The sequence below is a fragment of the Gallinula chloropus genome (assembly GCF_964237585.1).
Source record: "Gallinula chloropus genome assembly, chromosome: 18".
Taxonomy (NCBI): domain Eukaryota; kingdom Metazoa; phylum Chordata; class Aves; order Gruiformes; family Rallidae; genus Gallinula; species Gallinula chloropus.
The window spans coordinates 4884207-4909839 of record NC_140103.1 but is presented as its reverse complement, the minus strand read 5'-3'; the positions used below and the strand labels follow the sequence as shown (position 1 = coordinate 4909839).

General features: G+C 44.3%; 1 protein-coding gene across 1 annotated transcript in view; it reads left to right on the top strand.

Moving 5' to 3' along the window:
- Positions 1–25633, top strand: part of DDX31 (DEAD-box helicase 31) — a 48567-nt gene that overhangs the window by 12206 nt on the left and 10728 nt on the right. The window contains exons 14-18 of the mRNA XM_084272657.1: positions 1006–1065; positions 7000–7050; positions 9084–9223; positions 14658–14739; positions 21026–21137. Of these exons, the coding sequence (XP_084128783.1) occupies positions 1006–1065; positions 7000–7050; positions 9084–9223; positions 14658–14739; positions 21026–21137 (445 nt within the window). The remainder of the gene's footprint in view (positions 1–1005; positions 1066–6999; positions 7051–9083; positions 9224–14657; positions 14740–21025; positions 21138–25633) is intronic.

Genomic DNA, 25633 nt, shown 5'->3' with positions numbered 1-25633 from the left:
ACTAACCAAAATGTGCTTAGAAAGATTTGGAAACCAACAAAGAAGGAGGTTTTTGAAGGTAAATGAGGAGCCAGGCTGGTGGGTTTTTACAGTTCTGGGGCTCAGTGACTACTGGCAGGGTAATTTGGGATCTGGGGGCTATGGACCAGCCCTTCCCAGCAGCCTGAGCTCATGTTAGAAGTGGGTCTACAGGAATGCTGAAGAATGAGGCTGGGAAGCACCTGCACTCATGGGAAGGAACAACCTCCATCCCAGTATCAGCAGCCCCATTGATGGCCCTAACCAGTACAAGGCCTTTTCTTATGGGAAGGCATTCCTGGGAGCTCTGTGGCAACTGCCCTCTTGGGCAGGAGTTTCTGGGCAGTGTCTCATCTCTCCTGCTCTGATGTTTTGAAGACTTATCCCACAACAGTTCTCATGGGCAAGTGTGCAGCTGAACATCCTCAGTACTTCATAATTACACAGTCAGTGCAGAGACTGTCTGCATGCCCCATTGGGCACATGATGAAGCTGATCTCTTGTGATGCGACTATATTGCTGTGTCAACAAAATGGGCTTCTCCTGCCCATCGTGTGACTGGACAGACATTTGTAAATTGATGGACCCATTTCCAGGCAGCAGTTCTTGTGTCCAGCTTTATTTTTCATTCACAAAATCCTGTGTTGCCTGTGCTTCTGTTCCTGCTGCTTAATCTTTTAGTGGATCCTCTCTCCGTATGAAACAGTTCCTGCTTGTTGACATATGCAGGCCATGCTTTGGTGCAGACTCTGGAGGTGTTGGTTGCTTTGATTTGGCATGTTCAGGCTTGCCCCAGGCACTGTGCCTTCCATAGTTTTGGTGGTTTTTTTTTCCATTTGCAGGAAGGGTCTTGACTGGAATTAATGAAATAATTCATTTGTTATTTTGAATGAGGCATAGTTGTTAAATTGTTACATTAGCTAATTTGCTTTGTGTCTGATTGTAATGTGCATAAACACTCCTCGTATTTCTGTTTCAATCCTCTAGGAAAGAACAGAGGTCTTCCAGGAGTTCCTAAAATCCAAGACGGGCGTCTTGCTTTGCACTGTAAGTAACTGAGAATCCCTTTGCAGCTCCACACTAATGGGCCTGCCTGATATCTAATGGTAGAGCAGAGGATTTGGCACTGAGCTCTAATTCCAGCTCGCTGTCTGACCTTGAGGAAAGTCATCTCCTTTTTCTGCATTTCACATGCTAGAAGGGGACTGATGCCCTCTTTGCAAACTGTTACATGATCTTTTGCTGCAAAGTGCCATATACAGAAAAAGTCTATGCCTTATAGAAGAGGCCTCTTAAGTATTTTGCATGGTCTTATGTGTGGAAAAATCTGTTCATTTGAAGCTGGAACTTTGCCTTCTACGTGCAGTCAGTAGAACACAATCCTAATTTGTAGCATGCCCCATAACTGCCAGGTAAATGGCATGTAAAGTGATAATTCCCATCTTAATCACTACCCCAAGGTTAAAACCAAAAACCTGCCAGGATGGAAAGGCAGCCCAACCAGAGAAAGGTGTCATTAGAAATGCACATGCTCTGCTGCTCTCCATGCTTTGCCCTTCAAGCTTCCTTCAAGGGTGCTGAGGGAGAAATTCTTGTCCTCTACTGAAGTTTGCTGGCACCCTTGTGTTGTGGTGGCACCTTCCTCTTCTCGTGTCTGACCTGCCGGTGCCACAGCTAAGCCTGCTGCAGTGGTGCAGAAGGCTGCACGATTTGCTCTCTAATAGTGGCAGCTGTTGATCTGAAAATGTGTGAATCTTGGCGATTTCTACCCACTGCAAACTTGTAAATTACAGCGATCGGGAGTAATTAGAGCTGAGAAACCCTCTCCAGCTCTGAAATGACTCCTATTCTTGCAACCATTATTCTTAAAGGAAACTAGTTACAATTTTTTTGGGGGGGAGTGGGGAGTCAGATATGAATTTTCTCTTATTTTTACGCCCTCAGTTCACACTAGCACTGTGATATGTATAAGAGTGTTTGATTTAGCATTGCCAAATTATATTTTCCATCACCTGTGAAATTGTGCTTATGGCATCCTAGTCAATCCCAGAATTGTACTATCCTAAAAAAAAATGGTACAATCCTAAAATTGTACTATTGCATCCTGCTTGTGTGTACGCTTCAATAGTTTGATCAAGGCAAAATGTATCTTTGCAATGTGTAAGTGAAACTATAAGTTGATTTCCCTGTATATAGAAGTAATGTTTAAGAGTCTCAAAGCTTAATCACTCAGTGGTACAGATTAAATGTTTTGAAGATAAAAAGTGTTTGGTGAATTCTAAATAATAAAAAGCTGAACTTTATCTTTCATGCACATGCTGTCTGTAACCGACAAATTTCAGGGATGTGTCTGGTTACTGAATTTTCAGTTCAGTGAGTCCAGAAAGGCAGTGAATGTTCAACCTTTAGACAAAGGGAAAACAGAATTATTGCAATCACTGGGATATCAGTTCTGGGTGAGACCATTCAAAGGGGGAATGCAGCCTGTGGCAGGAAAAATCTGCCAGGAGATGTACAGCTGTTGATAAGGTAGGAAGAATAAGAAGTTGGATAAAGAACTCCCAGTGGATGGGATCCCCCTCTTGAGACACTGGAGATGTGGTTTGATTTCCTGCTGTGCCACAGACTCCACACAGGATGTGGAATTGTGATGACAAGGCAAGTAGCCACATGTCAGCTGAGCAGCAGTAGTTGTGTGTTTGCTCCTCACCTGTCATAAATGGGAGGTAACGTGAATTAACCTAGATTGCTGTGAAGAAGGTGGCTTAAGGTAATGCATTTCTCACAGCCCTCCTTCACTTCCATCTAAGCTACTTTGCATTTACTGCAAGGCAGGGATGCAGATCCTGACAGTTCCAGTTACTGTGGCTCAGCTGGCACATGGTTAGCACGTTAAGCACAGTGAGTTGTGTGTCTGCGTCCAAAATCTCTCTGTGCTTCAGCTCCCCATCTGTAAAATGGGGATAGTAGCACTGTTCTATCTTACAGAGATGTTGGGAGGACAAATGCATTGAAACCAGGAGGTGGCCTGTTACCACAGTAATGGGGACCATATGGACACCTTAATATAGAGATACACTTTGCTCTAGTCCCACATTACAGGTGCCTCCCCAACGCAGATGTCCAAAGGGCAGCCAGGCACCGTGACCACCTCCTGCCTCTGAGGACATTGCTTTTCCTGACACTTTTCTTCATATCAGCAAAAATCTTTTGCAGAAAGATGGTTCTGTTCTTTTCACTGCGAAATCACGTTTTCTGCCCACAAAATTTTGAAACCTGGCTCTCAGAAGAGCAGCACAAATAATGTTGCCGTCCTTCCCTTGTCCCTTATGCCATGTTCTCCACCCATCTTTCCGCTCTAGTAAGCAATGGGACCTGCTGTTCCTCTTATTAATTTGCTCTATGTCATATGTATATTAATATATTCCATGAAATATTTTTGCCAGACGATATAAGCTGGCAGACAAGGAAATAAAGAAAGGGCCGTGTATCTCAGAGGGTCTCATCCAGATTTATTTCTCTCTCCTTCACGAAGTTCTTCGCGGCTTCCTTTGGGATGTGCCTTTTAAACAAGTTCATCTCTTCCAGGGAGAGAGGAAAGATCATTTGGAGATTGTTTGCTGTTTACTCAGTCACGCTAACTCATCTTGCCAGTTTTCTGGCGGCCCCAGCCAAGAGCTTTCGCCTCTGACAGCTTCTGTGCTCTCTCCTTCCTCCTCTGATTACGCAGCCCAATCTGTCACCCTGCCGACGGGGGTCTCTACCCTGCTGATGGCTTTCCACACTCGGCAGTAATGACTTTTGGCAGGCCGGGAAGGCGCGAGAGCTTCTTCCCCAGCTTGGAGAGCCGTTAGGCCCTCTCTGCCTGTTAGCTAAAGCACTTTGTGAGGTTCTTTGGTAAATAAATGAGTCATTTTAATCCAACTGACAGCCTGGCACCTGAGCAAGCTGCCTTCCATCTGTACTTCTAGGCCTCATGTAGGCAGCCAATTGTCAAGCTCAGGGCCTTCAAGACCTCACCATTGAGTGTCTTTCAAAAGCAACTTTAGCAATTTCCTTTGCCCTAATTAGATTGTGGGAGAGGCACTGAGCAAACCACGGCCCTTGCAAAACTTTTGTGGCTGTGTTGGTACTGACCTTCTGCAGTGATGCACCTCGATTCCCACGTGTCCTTATCGCCCTTCCCTTGCAGCTACCACTGTGTACCCCACCGCCACGAGCACAGGATGGTAATGTGAATTGTTTGGAGCAGAACTTGCAGTGTTTCTGGGGGTCCTGAGGCAGGCTGTACCTTGATATTGTGCTATTCTCAGGCTGGCAGTTGGGATCAGCACAGGAACATGGTTAAAGCTTCAGGTTGTCATGTTTGCTTGGCATCTGGGTTTTCTTTAAAATTGCACTGGTGTAGATTATTTCTCTTTGCTGCTGTGAAATGGTCACTTAATCCTCCCTTCCACTGCCTGCTGAAGGGAATCGGTGGTGACCTGCTGAGGTGTCATATTCTGTTTTCCCCATTCCTGAGGTCTGGTGATGTGAGGTCGTGCATAGAAAGGGGGATGCAGGCTGGGGCGGTGGAATAGAAGGGAAGTGAAAAACCATTGGGCTTCTTGAAAGAGTGCTGGCAGCAGATTAGTGCTCCTGTGTGTGGAGTAAATGTAGTGCTAGTAAAACTGGCTAATTGTTGCTTGAGGCAACAATTCCTTATCCTGGTAAGGTGACCCAGAAGTATTTTTCTAAAGATCTGAGGGGCAAGCAGCTCATGGGCTCTGCCAGCAGAGGAAGGAAAATCAACTCAAACTTTTTATCCATATTCTACCTTGGTGCTGTCTACAAGGGTCTTTGAGGAGCTACAGGAGGAGGAATCTTTGAGATTTTGCAAAATACTCCGATTACCAGTAATTCCCAAGACACTTCTGAAAGAAAGCCAAGTTAAATCCCAGGAGAATAGCCGCTGCTGTGTGTCACTAACAGTTGAGTGGAGTTGGTGGCACTGTTAAAGCAATAGTGAATACAAGGTTTGATGATGGGAGAGAGCCTCCTCATAAAATGCTCTCCATGGCTCTTTATTAGGCTTTTGACTAACCTTTTCAACTTTCCTGCTCGCTTTGGCACGTGCATGTTAGAACAATACTTTCTGTGCCCTTAGTTTCCAAGCTGGAGGTGTTTAAAAAAAGCTGTCTTAGAAGAGGAGGGAAAGAGTCCTGCTGGATGAGAGGGATGGCTCCTGCCCCTGCCATCTACTTCTCCCCATGTTGGAAGTGCCTTCTCCTGACCACAGGGATGCCTTGACTGACTGGCTGTTTTGTGGAAACTGACCCTGTCCCAAGGTCAGAGCCCTCTCCATCAAACACAGACTTTCCTAGATTATTGGGTATGAGAGAAAACACAGTACAGGGAAAGACCAAAGACTTGTTGGCATGGAGGTGTGTAAGAGAGCCAGCCAGCTCGGAATCAGACATCAGCACTCCCGTCTGATCGTGCTGTAGAGTTTATAATCTTGTTATCCTGGTAACTGCTGTACACCTTCCCCGACTTCTCTTGATTTATTTTCTCCAGCCTCCTTTAAATGGCTTTTTGTACATCTGTTCGTTCTGACTCTGGGAAGGAGGCGTTTCTTAATGAGCGCGTTGGAGCGAGAGCCTGTGTTATTTCAGAGTGGGCGCTGTGGAAAGTGGCTCCTCTTTCACTGCAGTTAGAGCCACAAAGCAACCTGGCTAGTGCTTATGGGAAGGCCTTTGCTGCCAAAACATCAGCTTCCTAGTCTTTTAACGTGTGTGGGAGTTGCATGAAAACACTTCAGTGGGTGGCTGACACATTTTTAGTACATTAAGCTCCCTGCTTACGTTCTTAATATATTCTATTTTGCAACTAGCTAAAAGATACATGTGTTCCACAACATTTCCTAACAGAGTTAAATCTGCACACCTGCTCTGTTATTGCGCGTGGTGAATGTAAAATCCAAGGAGTATGTGAGGACATTACTAATGAACAGAAAATCAAGAGGGGAGATTGAAACGTGTTGGCACTCTCTCTCCGTTTTGAACAGTATTTAAACTCTCTTCTCCCTTTGAAAGGGGAGGGTTTTTGAGCTATACCGGCTGTGGATAACTGAAGGGTCTCATTCAAGTCCTTCTCCAAGTTGATGGGATTTCTCACCAACTGGCACATCAAATAACACTCCTGACAGCAGCTTCAGACTCTTTTCTTCAGGGCTGAGTTTTGTTTCTCCAAATCAAAGCCAGACTGGTGGAAATCTAAGGGATAGCTGAAGTCTCCTCTCCTCGAGCTATACTTGAGCTTCCTGCAGATTCTGCTAACTTGTTTGCTGACCAGGTGACCCCCAAGTCATCTGCTCCTCAACTCCAGGCCTTGACCTAAGAAACAACTAGTTAGTTGTAGGTGGAGATCAATCCAACTTTGGACATTTTACTCACAGCATAGATCCTTGACCATTTGCTTTATGGTCATTTTCTTTTTCATAATGAGCAGCTGGGAGTTGTTTTTTAGCCTTGCTGTGGAGAAAGGTGTACTCAGAAATAGAATCATAGAATCATTGCCTTCCAGAGATTTAATTCTGCCCCTGTTGCTCGTTGGGTAGTAGGTGCCTATGGGCAGATCTGGTTTCATAATGAAACAAGCTGAAGAACCAAAGGTATCGCTACCATTACAACAGATGATTCTCTCAGATACCGTGTAAAGGCGCTGCAGCAGACTGTTCTAATTAAACATCACCTCCAGGCTTTGGGCCATAATAATGGATATTTTTTAATTTTATTAGTCTGTTAATAATATTCCCTGTGTTTTAAACCCTCAGCATTTTATTTCTGACCATCAGTCCATCTCTTCCCCAAACTAGGTACATAAAATTCCCACTTGCTTAGCCAGTTGTTTCCTGGTGTAATTGTCATTCCTGAAAAGTTCTTTCTTTGCTTGTATCTTCAAAGCATTTTTACTAAAGTAAATTCCTTGTTAATTTTAAAGGATGTTGCAGCACGTGGACTAGACCTGCCTCAAGTTACATGGATCGTGCAGGTAGGTTTGCTGTGTGTGCATGTACGTGTGTACACATGTGTTAAGTGCAGTCTTGCTCAGATGAAATCTCTGTCCAGTCTGGTTTTGCAGTTTGATGGTCTTTGAGCAGATGCCTACAGGTGTGGGAGACCCACAAGCTCCTGACCAAGACTCAGGGTAGTGCTAGGATGCAGCATTGCCATCATATCTTTGGTTCTGACAGTCTGTTTTCCTCTTCGATGACTCCGGTGTTATCAGCTGTGTAATAATATTCCACTGGCTGGGAGGAAACACCTTCCCTTTTCCCCACACAGGGAGCCAAATCTTGTGAAGTCCTGGCCATCTCTCTCACAGTTCTGTGTTTCTGCTTTTCTGGGCTTGCTGGGGAGGCAGTTCCATGAGGAGTTTAAGTGTAATCTTAATGTTAAACATTGAGTAGCCCAGTAGTGTCTGTGCAATGACCTAAATGTTTCAAGTGAGGCTTTGCTGGGCTGGGTAGCTGTAAGCATTGGGCTTTCAATGGAACTGCATAGTTCAGATTTTCCTGGAAAAAAACAACCCCAGCACTGCTGCATTGCTGTTGACAGAAATACTGTCTTTGAAAAAAAATAGAAACTAAGGGAGATGGATTGAACATTAAGAATAGCAGCCTGCCATTTCAAAGAGAAGCATGGGGCATGAGGCAGATTGCATTTTTATAAAAAAAAACAACAAACCCTATAATTAAAAAAAGGTTAGTTGAATTGAGAAAAACTGATCCAGAGATTCTCATGTATCAAGTGACACCTGGGTAAAAAGAACAGGGCACAGAGGCTCAGCAAAGCCTTTTAATTTCTACCTCATCTCTTGATTTTAATTTGGTGTTTTTAAAAAAGAAAGATTGTGTAGCAGCTAGCTAGTTGGAGAAGGTTGGGGAAGTGAAGTCTTTAATTCCCAGATCTGTATATTAATATAATTTAACCAAAGATATAGTTGCCAGTGTTAGAACGCAGTGCAAATTACCTAAAGCCCTGGGAGACTTCTGTGTGTCCAGAAGGCGAAATCTCAGCTGTCCTGAGAGCTGTGTCCAAGAGCAAGGACCTGCAGGGAGCAATTAGATTGCTCACAGCATCTTACTCACACCTCTAGCCAGTAGAAACTTTGCCAGAGGGCACAGGTATAAACACTAGAGTGGGCTTTGGTTGTTGGGTTTTTTCCAGTTAAACTGCTGAGGGCTCATTTCTGAGCAGTATCTCTGTGCATGTTCATTTTTCCAGGAAAGAGGAAGGGGGGGGAGGAAGAATAGGGGGAGGTTAAAGGGAGGGAAATATGTCACCCTTTATCAGGTCTTGCAAATGGCTGGGCAGTTTTGAATCCCAGTGAAGGAAACAAGAGGCACTGCTATACTGGGGGGCAGGGGGGAATTAAGCAACATTTTTCATAGTGCCTGGTAGTTGTACACAGGAAGACAACTGCTAGCTGTATTGTACCCTGCCGAAAGCAGCGTGCACCCCCTCATCTCTCTTAGGTTTCTCCTAACCAGTAACCAGCTATGATTTGCTTTAATCAGATCACAGCAGTTTTGCCCATTGCCCAATTTCAGTCCACTTTATTTTATGGCTTTTCTCCCAAATGCAGAGCAGGCAGCTTCCTGCTCTGTGTGGACAGTCCTGGAGGCTGTTTAATTTGAGGGTTTTGTGAGGTTATTTTTTGATTAGTATTATTTTTTTGAAGGGAAGCAAACAGGTTCCTGCCGTGCCTGTATAGAAATACAACACAAAAGGCAAAAGAGAGAGAGAGACTGAGATGAGGCAACTGTCCTATTATCTGAAAGTTGGCCAATGTGTCACATTCACATGTCAAAAAGCTGCTGTGGCTGAGGGGGCTGAGTGATGGTTACAGGGATGAGCCCGATGGGCTCTTTATAAACAGGCCAGTTCCAAGGGAGGTACAAGCGTGCGGGTTCTGTTAAGATCCCTTTTGTTTCAGACCAGCGGGCTGAGCGTCTCGTTCATAATTAACACGCCGCGTTGTGTTAATTCCTCCTTTCCCTTCTCACCTTCCCTTTCCTGCAGTACAATGCTCCGGCTTCACCTGCGGAATACATCCACCGGATCGGGAGGACGGCTCGCATTGGCTGTCACGGGAACAGCCTGCTTGTCCTGGCGCCTTCGGAGGCAGAATATGTCAGCTTGCTGGCTTCTCACAAGATTAAGTGAGTCAGAAACGCGAGCAAAAGTTTCAGCTCATCCTTGCTAATTAACCTTCCGTGGCACTTGCAGTGGGACTGTGACTCGTGCAGGTTTTAATAAGAATTTATTAATTCTTGTGATCCGGTACTGGCCCCCAGACTAGCGAAAGGAGGAAAGGGAAGTGTGTGAAAATAATCAGCCTGACAGATTGTGCGTGAGCGAAAGTGTGTGTGGCGAGGGGCAGAGAGGAGACGGTACTCAGAGATCCTTTGCACTCTTGTTGTTGTCTTTCTGGCCCTGGGTTCAAATCGTGGCTACGCAGAGAGATCACAAGTCAAATGAGCCTGTCAAATGCTAACTGGCCATCTGCCTGCGTAGCACCATATTGTCAGAGATTGTGCTTTCTCTTCAGGAGAGATCCGGAGGAGAAATAGCTAAGGGAGCTGTGGGTCATATCTGGCAGGTAATTGGCCAAGATGTGTTGTGTAAGTGGCTTGTGACAGGAATAGTAGAGGCTTTCGCAAGTGCTGAGTGCCCAATATGGTCCTGGAAGGCAATAAGGGGGGTGGACTCTAGGCACCAAAAGTGGGGTGTGCTTCCAAGCTGCTGAGAGAGCTTCTCTTACACCGGCTCTAGTGAGGACTTTGGAATAGAGAGCAAGCCCGCCTGGGCAAGGACCAGCCCAGTCTGCCATCAGCTACCTGGTGGCCAACACACAGTGAGATTTTTACCCTGATTCTGCTTGTGCAATGGTCCTTTGACAGATAAAAACACAACTCCCTGTTCAGCATTGCTAGTCTGGGATACTGTGAGGTCTCAAGCCTCCTCAGCAGTCAGCTGGATATATCTGACTCCCCTTGCTCCCTGCACTGCTGTCTCTCAGTGTTTTAGAACAGCAGCTGAGTACAGTCCCTTTAGCCTTACACTAGTGTTGATGGAGCCCTGTAAGCTCGTGCAGAAATTAGTTCTCTTTTATTTCCCGTGTTTATGTCGGGTGGAGCTACTTGGAGTCGAATTTGGTTTTGCATCCTTGAAACAAACAAATGTTGGCAGTAAATACAGGCTTATTCTAGGCTGTGAGCCATTTAGTGGTCTAACAAAGAGCCATCCATCATCCCAGGTAACTATCTATTAAGCAGACACCAGCAAGACATGGAGGGCTAAGCTGACAGGGGTTTTTTTCATGTAACAAACAGCACTGACATTTAAAGGTGAAATCCCACATAATTGTGAATTTTTAACTCCAAGTGGAAAGTTCTATTTTACAGTATTTTGGTAGTGGTGGAGGGAGGATGGGGAAATTTCCCTCCTTTTTTATTTTAAATGTTAATGGTTTTATCTGATTTTGTTGGTTTTTAACAAGTTTAAGGAGGGGTGTCATGCACGCTGGTAATTATATTTGCTAAGGAGACCTGTTGTTGGGCTAGCTGTGCTTTCCAGGAAGCTGTAGAAGACTCTGCTCAATGAGCAGAGAGAGGTTTATATTTATATTAATTTATATTTTTCTCCTCCACTTCTCAGATCGGTACAGCCAAACAACTCTGGGGCTTGTCTTTTCTTGTTTGTTTGTTTAATCTTCTTCATAAAACTTGCTGCTCTGCAGATTAGGGACTTGGTAAAAAAGAAAATAAAAGTGTAATTTGCCTTCCTTGACCCCTGTTCTCAGATGGAAGAAAATGAGTGTCTAATTGGCATGGGTGGGCGATTCGGCCTCTTCCCAGTCGTGTGTCCTCCGCTCTTCCTACATAGTAGCTCATGGTGTGAGAAGGGGCCACGGGATAGAAGAGAGAGCTGATGAATTACAGAGAAGATGCAGGAAGGCAGCTTGAAGCTAAAGGCAGCAAGTGCCATCAGCACAAATTGCTGTTACCCTTCATAAACAGAGCATTATGGTGATAATCCTGACAATTTAATTCAGTGCGAGGGCGAAAGACAGCATGTGTTGGACTGTCACCGCTCCTCCTAAGCACTGGTAATTTCTGTTTCTTTACCCTTACTCTTTCTAGCTTTTGACTTGGACTGCACATGTCCTGGAGTTTGCCTTTTTAATTCTTAATTTTTAAATCTCTCTTTTTTTTTCAGGAAGATGAGTGTGTATTGTGGATATTTTATTTTTTATTTAATTTGTGGGTTGGTTTTTTTCCTTTTTTTAAATGAAATTCCCGCTGGGTTTATTGAAATGTAAATACTTCATAAAATATGTATTTCTAAGAAGACAAAGCATGAGATGGGGCCCCGCAGCCTTCAGCTGGTGTAAATGAGCAGCGCTGGGCTGATTTACAGTAGATGAGGATCCGACCCAGAGGGGTTTTTTTTTCTGAAGCCCCTCCACCCACCCCAGCATGCATGGGAGTAAGTCCAGAAATGTTGAGAGTCGGAAGTAATGAGAGCAGACGTGGCTTTGTTCCTGGATGAAAATCCACTTCGGAATTAGGGATGACTGCCTTTTGAAATTGGAAATCGCTCGCAATTAATTTTCACCGATACCTGAAGCCTCTCCTTGGCTTCCACTGCGGAAAACCAGCGTTGGCCTTTGCCAAAACGATCTCACTTTGGCTCTGCTGAGATCAGTCATTCCCGTTGGGGCTGAAGAAAGCTGCGTGCCGCTCGCTGCAACTTTCTTCTCAGTCTTTGTGTGGCTTGAAGTTGCGGTTCCTCTAACTAAACACCCCTGCACACGCACACTCATGTTTTCTGTACTTCTCTTCTTTCTTTCCTTTTCTTCCTTCTTTTTTTTTTAAAAAAGGTTTGACTCCAAAATGTTCTGTCTCTGCTCTAAGCGTAACTAACAGATTTTCCTTCAAAGGGAGGAGGCAAGAAGCAGAAGAAACTCAGTGAGATTTACTTTTACCTTATTTTTTTCCCCCTTATGTCTCTCTTGCTTCCTTCAACTGCAATCTAGCAGCGCTGCCTCGACAGCTATCAGATAATTTCTTTATCTCCTAACGACGGCCTAACTAATTTATAAAGGAAAACCCATCACCGTGAAGGCACGAGTCATTTCTCTCCCTCCTTTGCCGTCGTGCTCGGCCCCCCCTTCCCCTGCTCCCCTCACACGATGCTCCCCGCTGTGAACCAAGTTCACATATCTGTTAGGCTGCGAGCTGGCAGCGCGCCAGGCGAGAGGAGGATCGGAGAGGGGGTGACATCCCAGACAAATCAATGTCAAAGGTTTGACGTTTTCATTCATAGCAGCAACCTTTGCAGGGAGGGGGGAGAGAGGGAGGGTAGACTTTCCTCTTGCTTAAATGGTTGCCGTTTATGTTTTAATTTACTGTTCTACTTTTCAAAAACAAACAGAGCAAACCTCAGTTGTCTTTTTATGCTCCGTTTCCCTTTCTCCCCCATCGCTCCCCCCGCCTTTCTCTGCATCCTCTGCGGAGGAATCTGCTACCTGGAGAGTCCCAGCTGCACAGTGATGGGGCTTGTCTCCCATCCAGGATATCTTACGGCCACACTGGACCTTCCAGACTGGACAGCTCTTTCTCTGGACCATCTCTTTCCTCACCCTGTGATGAGGATCTGGCTGAGGCTGAAAAAGCACATTGCAAAAGTATTTGGCACTAACTGTGAGGGTCATGGTATCCCAATGCACAGTATGGCAGGGACTCTTCTGTTCCCACTAGCTGGGTGCTCTGAAGGGGATATCCTTCTTATAATTTCTTTCTATACAAATTGAAGAAAATCTGCAGTGCTTCTTTTCAGTCTGCATACATCTTTCTGCCCGTCTGAGAACTGTTGGGCCCCCAAGATTTCTCTCTCCCTTAGACTGATATAACCCCAAATGAACTCTCTGGTTTCCATGCAATTTTTATGATTTATTCTGGCCTAAAAAGGAAAAGAATCTCTTTTCTAGAGATGACCTTTGCCCATTGCTGAAAACTTGGGCCCACAAACTTCAGCTTTTATCATCTGGGTAATTCCCTTGGAAATGGGACCTGGTTTGGATGCAGCTGTAATATTAATGGCCTGGAGCTGCACAGCTGTTCCTGCATTGTCACCTGGTGTGTGTGTGTGCCCCACAAGACAGTGTTAAAGAGGATGAAGAATTTCTAGTCTCCTGTAAATGCACCTCTAAGTAGGACCACTCACTCCGAAAATGAAGCAGGTTTGGAAGCATTTCCAGTATCTGGGCCATAACAGTACCCAGCAGTGTCTTGAATCAGAACTGGAGAATAAATCATCTGGTTGAACCTACAGGAGGAATGCGAGTCGACAGAATGAAAATAAATGCCCAGTGTGAAGCCTGGCTAGGACAGCTGACTGAGTCTCCTGTGTTTAAAACAAAAACATAAAGGCTATGGGGTCCGTAGTGGGTCCAGGCTTTGGCTTTACACCTCAACTGAGGTGAGTTCTCAGAATGGGGAAGGGAAATCAAACCATGTACTTGGTGTCAGAGGTGGCTTTTGAAGCTATAAATTAATTGGAGGATGAGCATGTCCATCAGAATGTGTTGTCTCAGAGCTTTAATCCAAGCAATATAGCAGTAAGCTGGAGTGATGCAGGAGAGTTGGCCTTGTAGGAAAAGGTCCTCAGGATCCTGTTGTTACCCTCTGAGCTTGAGTCACTGTGCAAGGAAGGAGCTGTGTCTTTACACAGCTTTAGGTTTAGCTCTTTAGTTTTGGAACATGTTTGCTACCATGGGTGGAAACAGATGTGTGTAAACATCAAAGCACTTTGTTCCTTTGAATGAGGGCTGAGCAATGTCTCTGATTCCAGAGAACCTGGAAGGTAGATTGGGGGAGGCAAGATGTAGGAGAAGTAGCAGAGGAAGCAGAGCACACCTTTTCAGCCTCTGTGTGTTTATCTCAGTCTCTTTTTCTCACTTGCACAAGCAACTGCACACAGACACCTTCTGCTCCCTGCCCATAGCATCTAATATACACCAAAGTATTCCACCCCAGCCTGTTCAAAGTGGAGGTTACAGGTTGATAGTTATAAAGCAGATTTACAAGAAGTGTTAATGTTACGAGCTGCTTCAACTCTGGTTTGAGTTTTTTAGTGGAAAATGTAACCAAATGGTTCCTGCTTGTCTCGGTGCATCTCAGTGCAAGGAAAAAAAAATATACAAAGAAGGGAAATGTAATTTAAAAACTATTTTTTTTCCTTTATAAGTCAGTTACTCTGGTGGATAACTACCCTCAGTTATTTTGATCATCTTTTAGAATTGGAGTGTGTGTTGGTGACTTGTAACAGCAACAAGACTGTGGGCAAAATTGTGTCTCTGTTACAGTAAAAGCACCAGTTTAGCTGGGGTCAAAAATTTACAGTAGTTACACTTTGAGGGTTGCTGAGTGAGGAGTGTCCAGGGTAAGACCTCATGTGTTTCAGGAATAAATTCTTAAGTTGAACCTGTAAATCTCAACCTTTTTGCTATCCATTATCAGCCTGTGGCTTGTTACGTGCTACATTTGAAAAGTAGAAGAAATGGTCATATTTTTGTCTTTGTTACTTTAGTGTTTCAGAGCTAAAGATGGAGAAGGTGCTATCCAGCCTGATGAAAGATGATCGCTTCAAGTTGAACAGACCAGGAAGCAAGGTGAGTTATTCTGCTGATTTGGAATTGCTCCAATTTTCATTTACCATTCAAACATCATGAGTATTCCTCCCTTAGCTTCTATCTTTACAATACAAGGGTTAGAGTATCCATGATGTCCAGCAGCACAACTGCCTGATAAGCACAGTTGTCCAACCTTCACACTGTGGTCCCCAAAAAGCAGTCACTTCTACCTTCAGCAGATGTTTTTCTAACAGCCAGTAAAGGTTTCTAGCTGTAAAAGCTTTGAATTTTCTCCTCCATGGTGTTTGTTCTGCTTGTTTTTTCTGTGCTAAAATACCATTGGAGATCACAAATAGCACAAAACTTCTCTGAAAAAATAAGGAAAAGGGATTTGGTGATGTGTTACAGTGTTACATAGGTGGTATTATTATTACTATTGCTGTTATTGTTGCTGTTATTACTATTATTTATTTACTTGGAACCTAAAACAAAGCTCACTGGGGTTGACAGGTATTTTTCATTGACTTTGGCAAGCTTTGGGTCTGCCTTCAAGTTGCTAATTCACAGAATTCAGTCATTTGCAATTGATGGCTCGGGCGTTTCTGCGTTCTGGCAAATTAAAGTCTCCAAGAAGCCTCATTTTGAATGGAAGTCAGGAATGCATCAATCATGATGCAGCATGCTCTCTCTTTTTCTTTTTTTCCTTTTCTTTTCCCCTCTTGTTGCTGTTTTACCTGCTCGTTCTTTCAGTTACACCATATATGAGCCGCCTTGCTTCCTGCAAATCACTGCTACGAGCTGTGGTGTTCTTGGTAAACATCCTTTTGAAAGATGTTCAGTTTTCCTACATGCCCTATATTTCACAGAAAGCTGGATCTGTACCTCATCTGTATCTCTATTTAAAGCTCTTTCCCATCACTGCAGTTTTTCACTGAGATCAGCCTGTAATGCCTATATTTTTAACGTCTGGAACATGCCCTGGATCTGACCTCTTAACTCCTTCAACAAATGTGTGAAAGTTTAGTTGTGCTTTGTTAATGCAGAAATTATTTTAAGTAGTTCTTGTGTGTATAAATACTTCCCTCTTCCCCCCAGTGTGTTTATCAGCAGGTAACTTGGGGGTTTCTTTGGAGAGCTTTTCGACAATTAAATTTATGCAGAAATTGCACTTTAAATTTGTTGCTGACATGGGATGGAATATTATCTGTTCTGGGCTTGAGGACAAATGCTACTTCATGGAAAGCCAGCAAAAAAGAGAATGTGCTTTTCCTAGAAAATGATGGTTTAGCTTTTGAACAGTGGCAGAAGAAAATGCCTGCTGAATGCTGTTGAGTGTCAGAGCCCAATATTTGCAGGGACTGAGAATCACTGATCCATTTTGAAAATTCTCATCTAAGCATCTAGGTGCCTTTCCATCCTTGTGTTTGGAACAGCAACAGAAAGCTAACAAGTCTGTTTGCTAATTCCATGCTTTAAAATTTTACAATACTCAGCATATCTAGGCACAGAATATTCCAAATAATCTTCTTTTGTCTTTCCTCCTTTCCTTCAAAAAAATACAAAACCAAACCATATTTGCAAGCAGTTGTTACTGTGGGGTTATTTTCTCCAGCAGCAGTGCCTGGGCATGCCTTGCCATGCCAGGTACATGTACATAAGGAGCTGGTTCCTTTCACTTGCAGTCAAAGGTGGGAATGAATTCCTCTTTTCCCTCTCCCATCAAAGTGATTGGGGTTTTGCTGTTGACTTCACTGGAGCGGAGGTGTATCTGCTCTGGCTGTAGGATGGTCTGAATCTGCTGCAGGAACTTATAAATACGAAATAACCTATTTCTGTGTGACTGGGAATCTGAAAGGACTGGGACCAAGAAACAGAGTTTTTCTTCATGGAAGGAATTCTGTATCATTAAATTACAGTAGTTTTGCCAATATCAAATAGGCTTCTTTAGGAATGACTTGAAAAATATGTTAAATGCAATCAAGAATTCATTCTGTCTGTTAGCTCTGTATCTTCCTGTCATCAGAGGCTCTAGAAGTGGTCTGCAGTGTGTCCCCAGTTTTCAGGAGGGCTGAAATCTATTAAATTCCCTAAGTTTGCCGTAAAGGTGGCACAGTAAGCTGGGAATGCAAGGGGCCATTGCACAGGACAGAGTGATTGAGGACGTGTTATGAGGAGCTGAACCTGATCCTTTTGTGATGTTGCCATTTGAGAGAGAGGTAGCTTTGCTTATCAGCTCTCCATGCATTGAGTCATGTATATCTTATAGTCGTGCACGCAGGAACCTCATTATAATGCTCTTCGGTTCTCATTGCCTCAACTGAAGTCCATTATAAGTACCACATTGGAACATGTATTTTTTGGGCTTCTGTGTGCAGCCAGGGAGCAAGCTGAAGTGCCTGTAAAATGTATATTTTATATTTAGGTGTATAAAATATATATGTGGCTATGTCTGGGTGTGTGAATGTTCACCTGCCTACAAAGAGAATAAATTTGATCTTTCAACTTTTATGGAGGGGGGCAGGGGGACTTGGTGAGTTCCAGGGAAGGTGTGTGGAGGTTAGTAAAAAGTTGTTATTAAAACAAAATCCTTCATTTTGTTTTGAAGTATAATGGAAGAGGAGATGTTACAGCCTGGCTTTTTGGTGCTTTTTTCTTCTTCTTTTTTTTTTTTTCACTGTTTTAAGAAAGAACTTTCCTACCTCAGTCTAGTTTTATTGTGTTTCAATTCCTTCTCCCATTAACATACTCTTAATGAAATCCAAAGCTTTCAGTACTTATCCCAACCTCTCAGACCTAAAAGCTTTGCTGTAATTGAAAGTTTCCTTCTTCTGAAAGAAATAAGTATGTCTCTCCCTGGTGTAGTTGGCATCTGGGGGAGTCCCTCTGTCTTGAACAGGTTAAATAATGTTGCACCCAGGCCCATTTCTTCTTTTAGCTTAGTCTCATTGATCACAGTCATTATGCTAGTGGTTAGGGATCTGCTGGAACAGGCTTTTACTCTAAGCAAACATGAGATAGAAAAAGTTCTCCTATCTCACTATTTCTCCAAAATGGCAATAATGCTTCTTACTTAACAGATGTAACAAATTCATCTAGATGGAGAGTAGATCAAGCAAACCTCTGGGGTGGGCTTTTATCTTTGGGGTGTTGGAAAAATGTGTAAGGTCTCAAATTAATTGTCCTGTTCATCCAAACCAGGATACAAGGAGGATTAAAGCTTGCTTGTGTGAGTAGAGCTTACAGGCTGACTTCCAGTAGCACTGCTCTGTTTGATCTGTCCAGACACTCAACACAGTGTGCAGGTTTTATTTTCACACTTTGGCTCTGAGTCAGTATAAATTTAGAAATATTTTTTTATTATTATTATTATTGGGGTTTGTGGTTTAGGTTTGGGTTAGTGGCTTTTTAGATGAACCTCTGTGGAAGGCAGGAATCAAACACAGATTTTTTTCATACCCATTAGGGGGCAATTTTAAAAGGAGATCTGTCTCAAGGGGCTGAAGGGGATAAAAGAGAAGGTGGAGATGGGAGGAGGGGAGAAGCTGTTTTCCCAGTACATTATGTTTCCTGCCATTTGCTTTTTTTTCCCCCATTTATTTCTTCAGACTGACCTCACACTTTGGAAATTATGCATCTAGTTTTTTATCCCTCATTTTTGTCTTACTTTTTTTTTTTTTCCCCCCTTCCCCAGCACCAGGAAGAAGAGATGCCTCATTTTGAAACCTAAAGGGGGGAATAAGAAAAGTCCTTTGTAATATATTGCCATATTATCACTAAATCCCCTGACAGTTGTGACACAGAAGCAAGTCACCTGTCACTTAAGCTTGAGGTCTCTTTAATTTTCTCCTGGAATTCGCACCAGGCTGTCTTTAATTTGAGGCCTTTATTGGAATTCTGAAACCTTTCTGCCTCCCTGGTGCTCAGATCTATTCTGAGTGCTGTTACAGAATGTATACAATAACCAACAGAGGGATTCAGAGGGGGCTGAAGCACTGTTTATTTAACACTCTGGAGGGATTTTCGTGCTTATTCGGTCCTGGCTACCCGGCTTTCAATATCGCTTTGACAACCGTTATGCCCTTCTCATTAATTTTAAACAGTTAAAACACAGGAAAAAGAGAAAAAGTTTTCATTATTAAAGTGCTTTACTTTTTAATAACAGAGGATTCTGTCCGCCGGGGGAAAGGGCAAACCTCACTAATTTCACATTCATATTAAAAAACGCTGGGAAGGTGACACTTTGTGCTGCCAGGAGGCTTAACAAAAGGAAAGTGATGGGGGCTAGGAGGAGCAGGGTGGGGAGGGCTTGGGGGGGTGGGGGGGAGAAAGTTTTATGTTTCACGTCAATGGAAACTTGTTAGTCACCACCAGGAGTGTCCACTTCGGGGAGGCAGCACCACTTGTAGTTGATTAAACCTTTACAGAGGCCCCTCCACTGGAGACTGTCTCGACTGATTAATAGGCACACATGAAGTCAAACTAAAAGGCGCTGTGTTGTGCAGGGATCATGAGGCAGCAAGGGCCAGAAAGCTGGGAGACTCTTCCTGTAGCCTTAAAATATCCACAGTTGTCTTTGCTGGAGAAGCAGGTGGACAGTTAGTCCAGGTAGTGAGTGAGCAGGAGCTCATGTCTCCATGCCCGTTTGCTGCATTGAAGAATATTTTGGAGAAGAGGAGGCTGAGGGGAGACCACCTCACCACCTATATCTACCTGAAGGGAGGTTGTAGAGCGGTGGGTGATGGTCTCTTCAGCCAGGTGACAGGAGATGGGACAAGGGGAAATGGCCTCAAGCTGTGCCAGGGCAGGGTCAGATTGGATGTTAGAAAAAAATTTTTTACTGGAAGAGTTGTCAGGGCCTGGAACAGGCTGCCCAGGGAGGGGGTTGAGTCACCTTCCCTGGATGTGTTCAGAAAAAGGGTTGATGAGGTACTTAGGGATCTGGTTTAGCATAGGATGGGAATGGTTGGACTTGATGATCTTCAAAGGTCTTTTCCAACCTTGTGATTCTGTAATAACCCAGTGGCTGGAAGCGAGGAGGGCCCTGTGCTGGGCATTCAAACCACGGTCAGGGTCTGTCTCTGGGCAGATGGGCTGTTAGGCTGTGGAGTGGCAGATTTGGTTCAGCAAAGTGTTTGGTGTGGGGTGCCAGCAGCGGTGCCTGGCTGCCACGATGGCCGAGGTTTGCAGGGTCAGTGTGACACAGTTCCCTGGACTGGCAGCAGTGTAGAGGTGATGCTCACAGCACCAAGGGAAGGTGGGTTATGCACATTAGCATGCAAATCTAATGGGGAGAAACAGCAGGATTGCTGCCTTGGCACAGGCTTAGTACACAGTCGTGGGAGCTGGATGTTTGTTTTCAGTCAGCCCTAGTGAGATGAGGAGTTGACCAGTATCAAGTTACTGCCTCAGATCTGGCACTCTTAGTCCTGGATGCTGGTTCCTGTCTGAGTAGCTTTTGTCCTTTCTTGGGAGAGGATCACATCCATGGATGCTTGGCTTTGCACTTTGCTGTCAACTTTCCATCAAAAATTTCTCTCGTTTCCTTGCCCACATCTCCCCTCTCTGCCTGGATACATCAGGGAGAGCGACAGCCTCTTTTTTTTCCTCCCAGAAATGTTTGCTTTCCATGTCCTGAACTGCATCCTACAGTCTGATCCTGGCAAACCTTGAGCACATGCAAGATTGCCCTTTTGGTCTAAGGAAGTTTCTTCTGACATGCTTTTGGTGCAAAGGGCTTGTCTTGTCCTAGAGGAACCACACAATGGCAGTGGCCATTAAGTATGACTTTTGAGAGAAAACATCATGTAGGGATCAAAGTGAGAAGTTCATTTAGTTGGCTTTGTTCACATATACTGAATATGGTCCGTTCTCCGGAGCTTGGGGCTGAACAGAGATCTCCTGCCCCTCTAGTGCCAAGAACAGGCCAGGTGTTTGGAGGAACTCCACAAGGGAAGTTGTAACACTGGTCTAAAACTCTTAGTATAGTGTCTCAGGGTGTTATTCCAAAGGATTCCAATAGAAATAAGCAGTGATATCTGGCCTGTTGAACCTGAAAGAGGAAAAAAGGGGGAAAAAAAGTGATAGATGTTAGAAAACACAAAATTAAAACTGATTTGCTCTCCTCACCACGCAGCGCTCACTGGCTGCTTTGACTTTAACATCTTTATCTGTATTTTTTTTTTCTCTAGTAATATTGAGAGGATTACCTCTGTTGGCCCCTGGGTGGTTACTGTGTGATTTTACTGTTATTAAATCTATTGTAAACTGCTTCATTATTCCTGACTCAAATTCTCTCTTTCCTCTAATCCTCCCACCTCCCTTGCAGCAATCCTGTGGCGTGGACCCTCAGGAAGTCCGGGAGCGAGCCACGGTTTTGCAGACCAAATTTGAAAACTACATTCACTCCAGTGAGGGGACAGTCCGGTGGGCCAAGAAAGGTCAGTGCACTTCTTCCTCCTCTAATTCCAGAAGGGCTCTTGTAAGCTGCCAAGGTTTTCTTCTGGGGGGGGGAGAGCTTCAGGGAAAAAGCTTGGAAGAAACATTTTGGGGCCGTTGGGCTCTGTAGAGGGTTGAGATGAGCCCAGAAGGCTTTGTGATGATATTAAATGTTAATTTCTTGCATTCCCATATTACGTGCAAATGAGGTTTAATCTTGGCTTTCCATGGGATTCACATCCAAGGGCTCTGACCCAATCACATGAGCGAGTAGATTAGGTGCATTATGCTGGGAAGGTCATGGGTGACCTGCTTAACCACATCCTGGTGCAATACCCATTAGATGCTTACAGTGTACACCAGGGATGAATTTGAAGCCTGTAAGACAGGATGCCTTGGGAACAACTCTTAACAGGCAAGGATCTTAGACTGGAGGTTGTGGGATGGGAGAAAAACGAGAGAGAGAGAGGGCAACTGCTCAAAAAGCCAGGAGGAGGAAAAGCTGGGGTGGATTTAGTGATTGCAGCTAGGTGCAAATCTGGGATTTGATCACCCATCTTTGCCAAGCAGGATGCACAGAGTTGTCACTCAGCAGTGTAGGAAGCTTCTCTTCTGCTTCTCAGTTTGGAAAATCCAGAGGAAGATGGATTTTGGAGGAAAGGTAAAAAACTTCCCAGGAATGTGGTAGGAAAATGAACCCTAAGTGACCTCCTGAGAGGAGTCAAAAGCGTGGTGTGACATAGGCACAATGGGAATTTGGTTATTAAGTGTTGAGACAAGTTCACAAAGTGCAAACTTTATGAAAGAGACTAAACCACTCCTGTTCACAATGTATAGGACTGGAGCCTTTCCCCTTTTCTGACTCTCCTCTTTCCACATCTCTCCTCCTGATCATTTTCTTTTCCACCTCATCTCACTGATCTGAGTCAAATTTTGCCATCTAAGCTTGCATAGAAGTCCTGTTGATTTCAGTTCTGCAGCATTTCCATTTAGGTTTGGATGAGAGGGATCCTGATGAGATGGATTTTAATGGTCTGACATCACTTCTGTTTACTGTTCTGTACACCTGCTGTGTAAGTGTGTGCGTACGAGTGCCCCGTAGGTACATAAACCACATCCTGAGGGGCCCAAAACCAAAGGGAAATTGGCCTTTGAGCTGTACAGTGTCACCTTAGAAACGGGGTACAAGCAGGTTGTTCTCAAGATACAAGTTAAGTTCAGCATGAAAACTGTTTGGAATCACAAGAAGTTGATTGTTCAAGAGGTCAGAGGAGCTGCTTTTTCTGATTGTTGTACTAACTCGTTAGGTGATGACAGCAGAACAACCAGAGCTCAGACTATAACTGCTTGCTTACCCCAGCCTTTTCTGCATGCTTTTAATGATGCATGGCCATATTGATGGGTGAGGTATTTGAAACCCTACTGCTCTCTACTCCCCACCACTGCATGGCACTGTGCTGGTTCTCACTGACACTCCAGCAGTTCCAGTGCTCTTTTTTTTTTAATCTTTCTTTTCTTTTTTCTTTTTCCCCTCAGTGAAAGTGTTAGAGGCTTGCTACACAAGCAGCTTCTTTGCACCCGTTTTCAGGTGTGTTGTGCTACTTGACTGGGGGTAATTACTTTTATAGCTGCACTTTTAAGTCTACAATCTCAAAGCAGGTGACTGATACGATCAAATCCTTGATTCTGAATGGATGAGCTTCTTGTTGCTCCCCTGGGATTCCTTATACACAATGCAAACTTCTAACCTGAAGTGCCTGTGACAGAAGATCTCTGTGCTTTACCCCTCTGCAGTGTACGTCACTGCACACACCCCACGCATACTTGTTGCTGACCTCAGCACTAATAACTTTCTTTAGCCAAAGACAAGAGAGATGGAAAAATGTATCAGGAAATGCTGAAATGTTGTGCATCCCATTTATCTTGTACAGGAGCATGCCACCTATTTTTCCTACTCTATCTGCATATGCAAATGTTCCACTGCTGAGTGGCTTCCATAAGCCCCCTCTTCCTCCCCTCTGCGCCAGGCATCATGAATAATTAACATGGCAGCTGGCTTTTGCTTTCATGGCAGACAATCAATTGGAAACTGTGCCAGAGATGCATTTGTTTCTCTCTCTTTTTCTCTCTTTCCCCATTTTCTGACCTAGTCAATGTTAATAAGTGGTGTTTTGACTGCAGCCCACTTTCAAAAGGCGAGTGGCTCCCTGCCCACTCACCCCTTCTGCCTCTCAGCCCTGTGTTTTCCAAACTCAAATCAAACAGTTCAGTGAAGGTGCTGCCCTTCAAACTTGATGGACTGATCAGCAATGAGGAGGATGGGAGGAGGGGTACAGCTGAAGGACAGACCTTGGGAAGTGTGGGGCTCCTTTTGGGAAACAGAGGACTCTCTGCTGAAGGGTCACGTGGCAACAGGTACTCTGTTTTGGAGCTGTGGGGACAGGTGGAGCTTAAGACACTCTGACCCTTCATGCCATGGGGATTACAGGAAGGGTAAGAAAGCAAATCCTGGTTTTCTCCTTCACGTTTACCCGTTTTGTAGCCTTTAGTTGAACATTTTGCCTTATCCTGTCTATCCTCAGTGCCTGTGTGTTGAGAGACAGCAGTTAGGAGAGCCCACTGCCATGGCACAGCGTTTCAATCCATGGTGGCTTTGGTGCAGTCTTCCTTCCCATTCCCACCTGCTCTCTGTGCTGGCAGAATGCCTCCACAGGTTTATCCAGCAGCAGAGCTGAGGCTATGGTGTGGGACCAGCGCTGGGACCTGGCTGCCAGCTGAGGACACGGTGAACAGGTTATGTCACCTGTCTCACTTTCATATCCCATTACCCTCCTGTCCCCTATTTAAGAAAACAACAACCCAACCCATCAAACTCCCATCATACATGACATGCTCTTTATTTTTTCCTTTGACTTTCCACAGTTGCATTTCCTGTGGAAAAATGGTGATCCACAGATACAAAGGACCATTCTAAATCCACTGTCTTACATCACTGCAAATCTGAACTCCCTCCCCCAGGCCTGTGTACATTGCCTCACTCCTTCCTGTTGGTGTGGCAAAGACTCTTAACAGTTCAAGCAATTCAATTTGTTGCTGTGGCATTAAGATGAAGTGACCCTTCTTATGTGAATTATGGCCTGACCAGCACTGTTACCAGTCTTTTCGAGTTGTTTTCCTAAAGCTCTGTCTCTTTGATCACAGAATGATAGAATTTTAAAAAGACCCAAAACCTTTTAATACCTCACTGCTATAATTGCACATAAAAGCTGGAAAACACGACTCTGGCAAAACTGAAACACCAAGAGGTGTAAGGACTGATAATAAAGATTTTTAAAAGGAATGTCACCCATAAAGGTCTTCATTTAAATCTTGTGGGTTCAGTAATGAACATCAGCAGCAATGAGCTCCTCAGAGGTAAGACAGTTTCATGAGCTGAGATTTTGACTGGCTTGTACAACAGGGCTGGTAGTTCTGCTTTGGATTAATGCCTTGCAGCTCTCCCTGGTTTTGAGTGCTCTGACTCAGGGCTGGATCTGGCAGTTGTCTGTCAGGACTTGGGGAACTGTGGGGGAGCCTTTGACTCTTTGATTCCCTAGGTCTGATTTGAGGAGTTAGTACCAGCAGCCTTTCCTATCTGAAGAACTGTGGAAGCTGAGCTCAGCCTTCATAACAACAGGATCTTTAGTATCAACTATTTCAAATGCTGTGAGAAAGACAACTATATTAGCTCCAAAGGGACCAAATTCGGAGTGGGAGCAAGTTCATATTCTTCCTTTTGAAGAGTTACACTTTCTCATGGCAGGTAAATCTGACCAATAACTTTATGAAAAAAAGCAGCAGAACAGGGTTTTTGAGAGCATTTGAGGTGGTTCATAAGCCCTCAGAGAGATGACCTTCAGATGAGACACCGAGACAGGGTATTTGGAATTTAGCATTTTCATTTGGGGAAAACACAGGTCTATTGATGCTCAGATGCCTCTAAAAGAGTAGTGTGGTGAAATTGGGAAGAAGGTGCAAAAAACTCAATCTTTTCTTCTCATTGATTGGGAAAAGGAGTTCGCTTTACTCAGTAAACAGAGCTTTGATGGATTCCCTGGGTCCTTCCAGGAGCTGATCTGCTAAAATGACATTTTTATTACTGTTCATAAACTCCAATCTCCAGCTGCTGCCAAGAGATTAGACATAAGCTGTGGGCAAACTTGCTGGTCCGGTGGCTCAACAGGCAAGGGCAGGAGAGGTTAGAGTTTAGAGCTGGTTGCTGTCAGGGGCTGAGAGGGAGAGAAAGATGTAGGTGGTGGTTGAAGTCAGGTCTGGGGAGACACAGGAGGTTGAGCAAGCAGAGGAGCAGCAGCAGGGGATTGAAAGGAGGCGTTTTCTGAGCTGTAGAGTTTGGTTACTAAAAGTCCCTCTATTCCCCATAGCAGAGAGGACAGCCTGGGTATAGTTAACGTTCTGGGTACATGGAGGAGGCAGTGGAGATGTTCATATTAGTGGATGA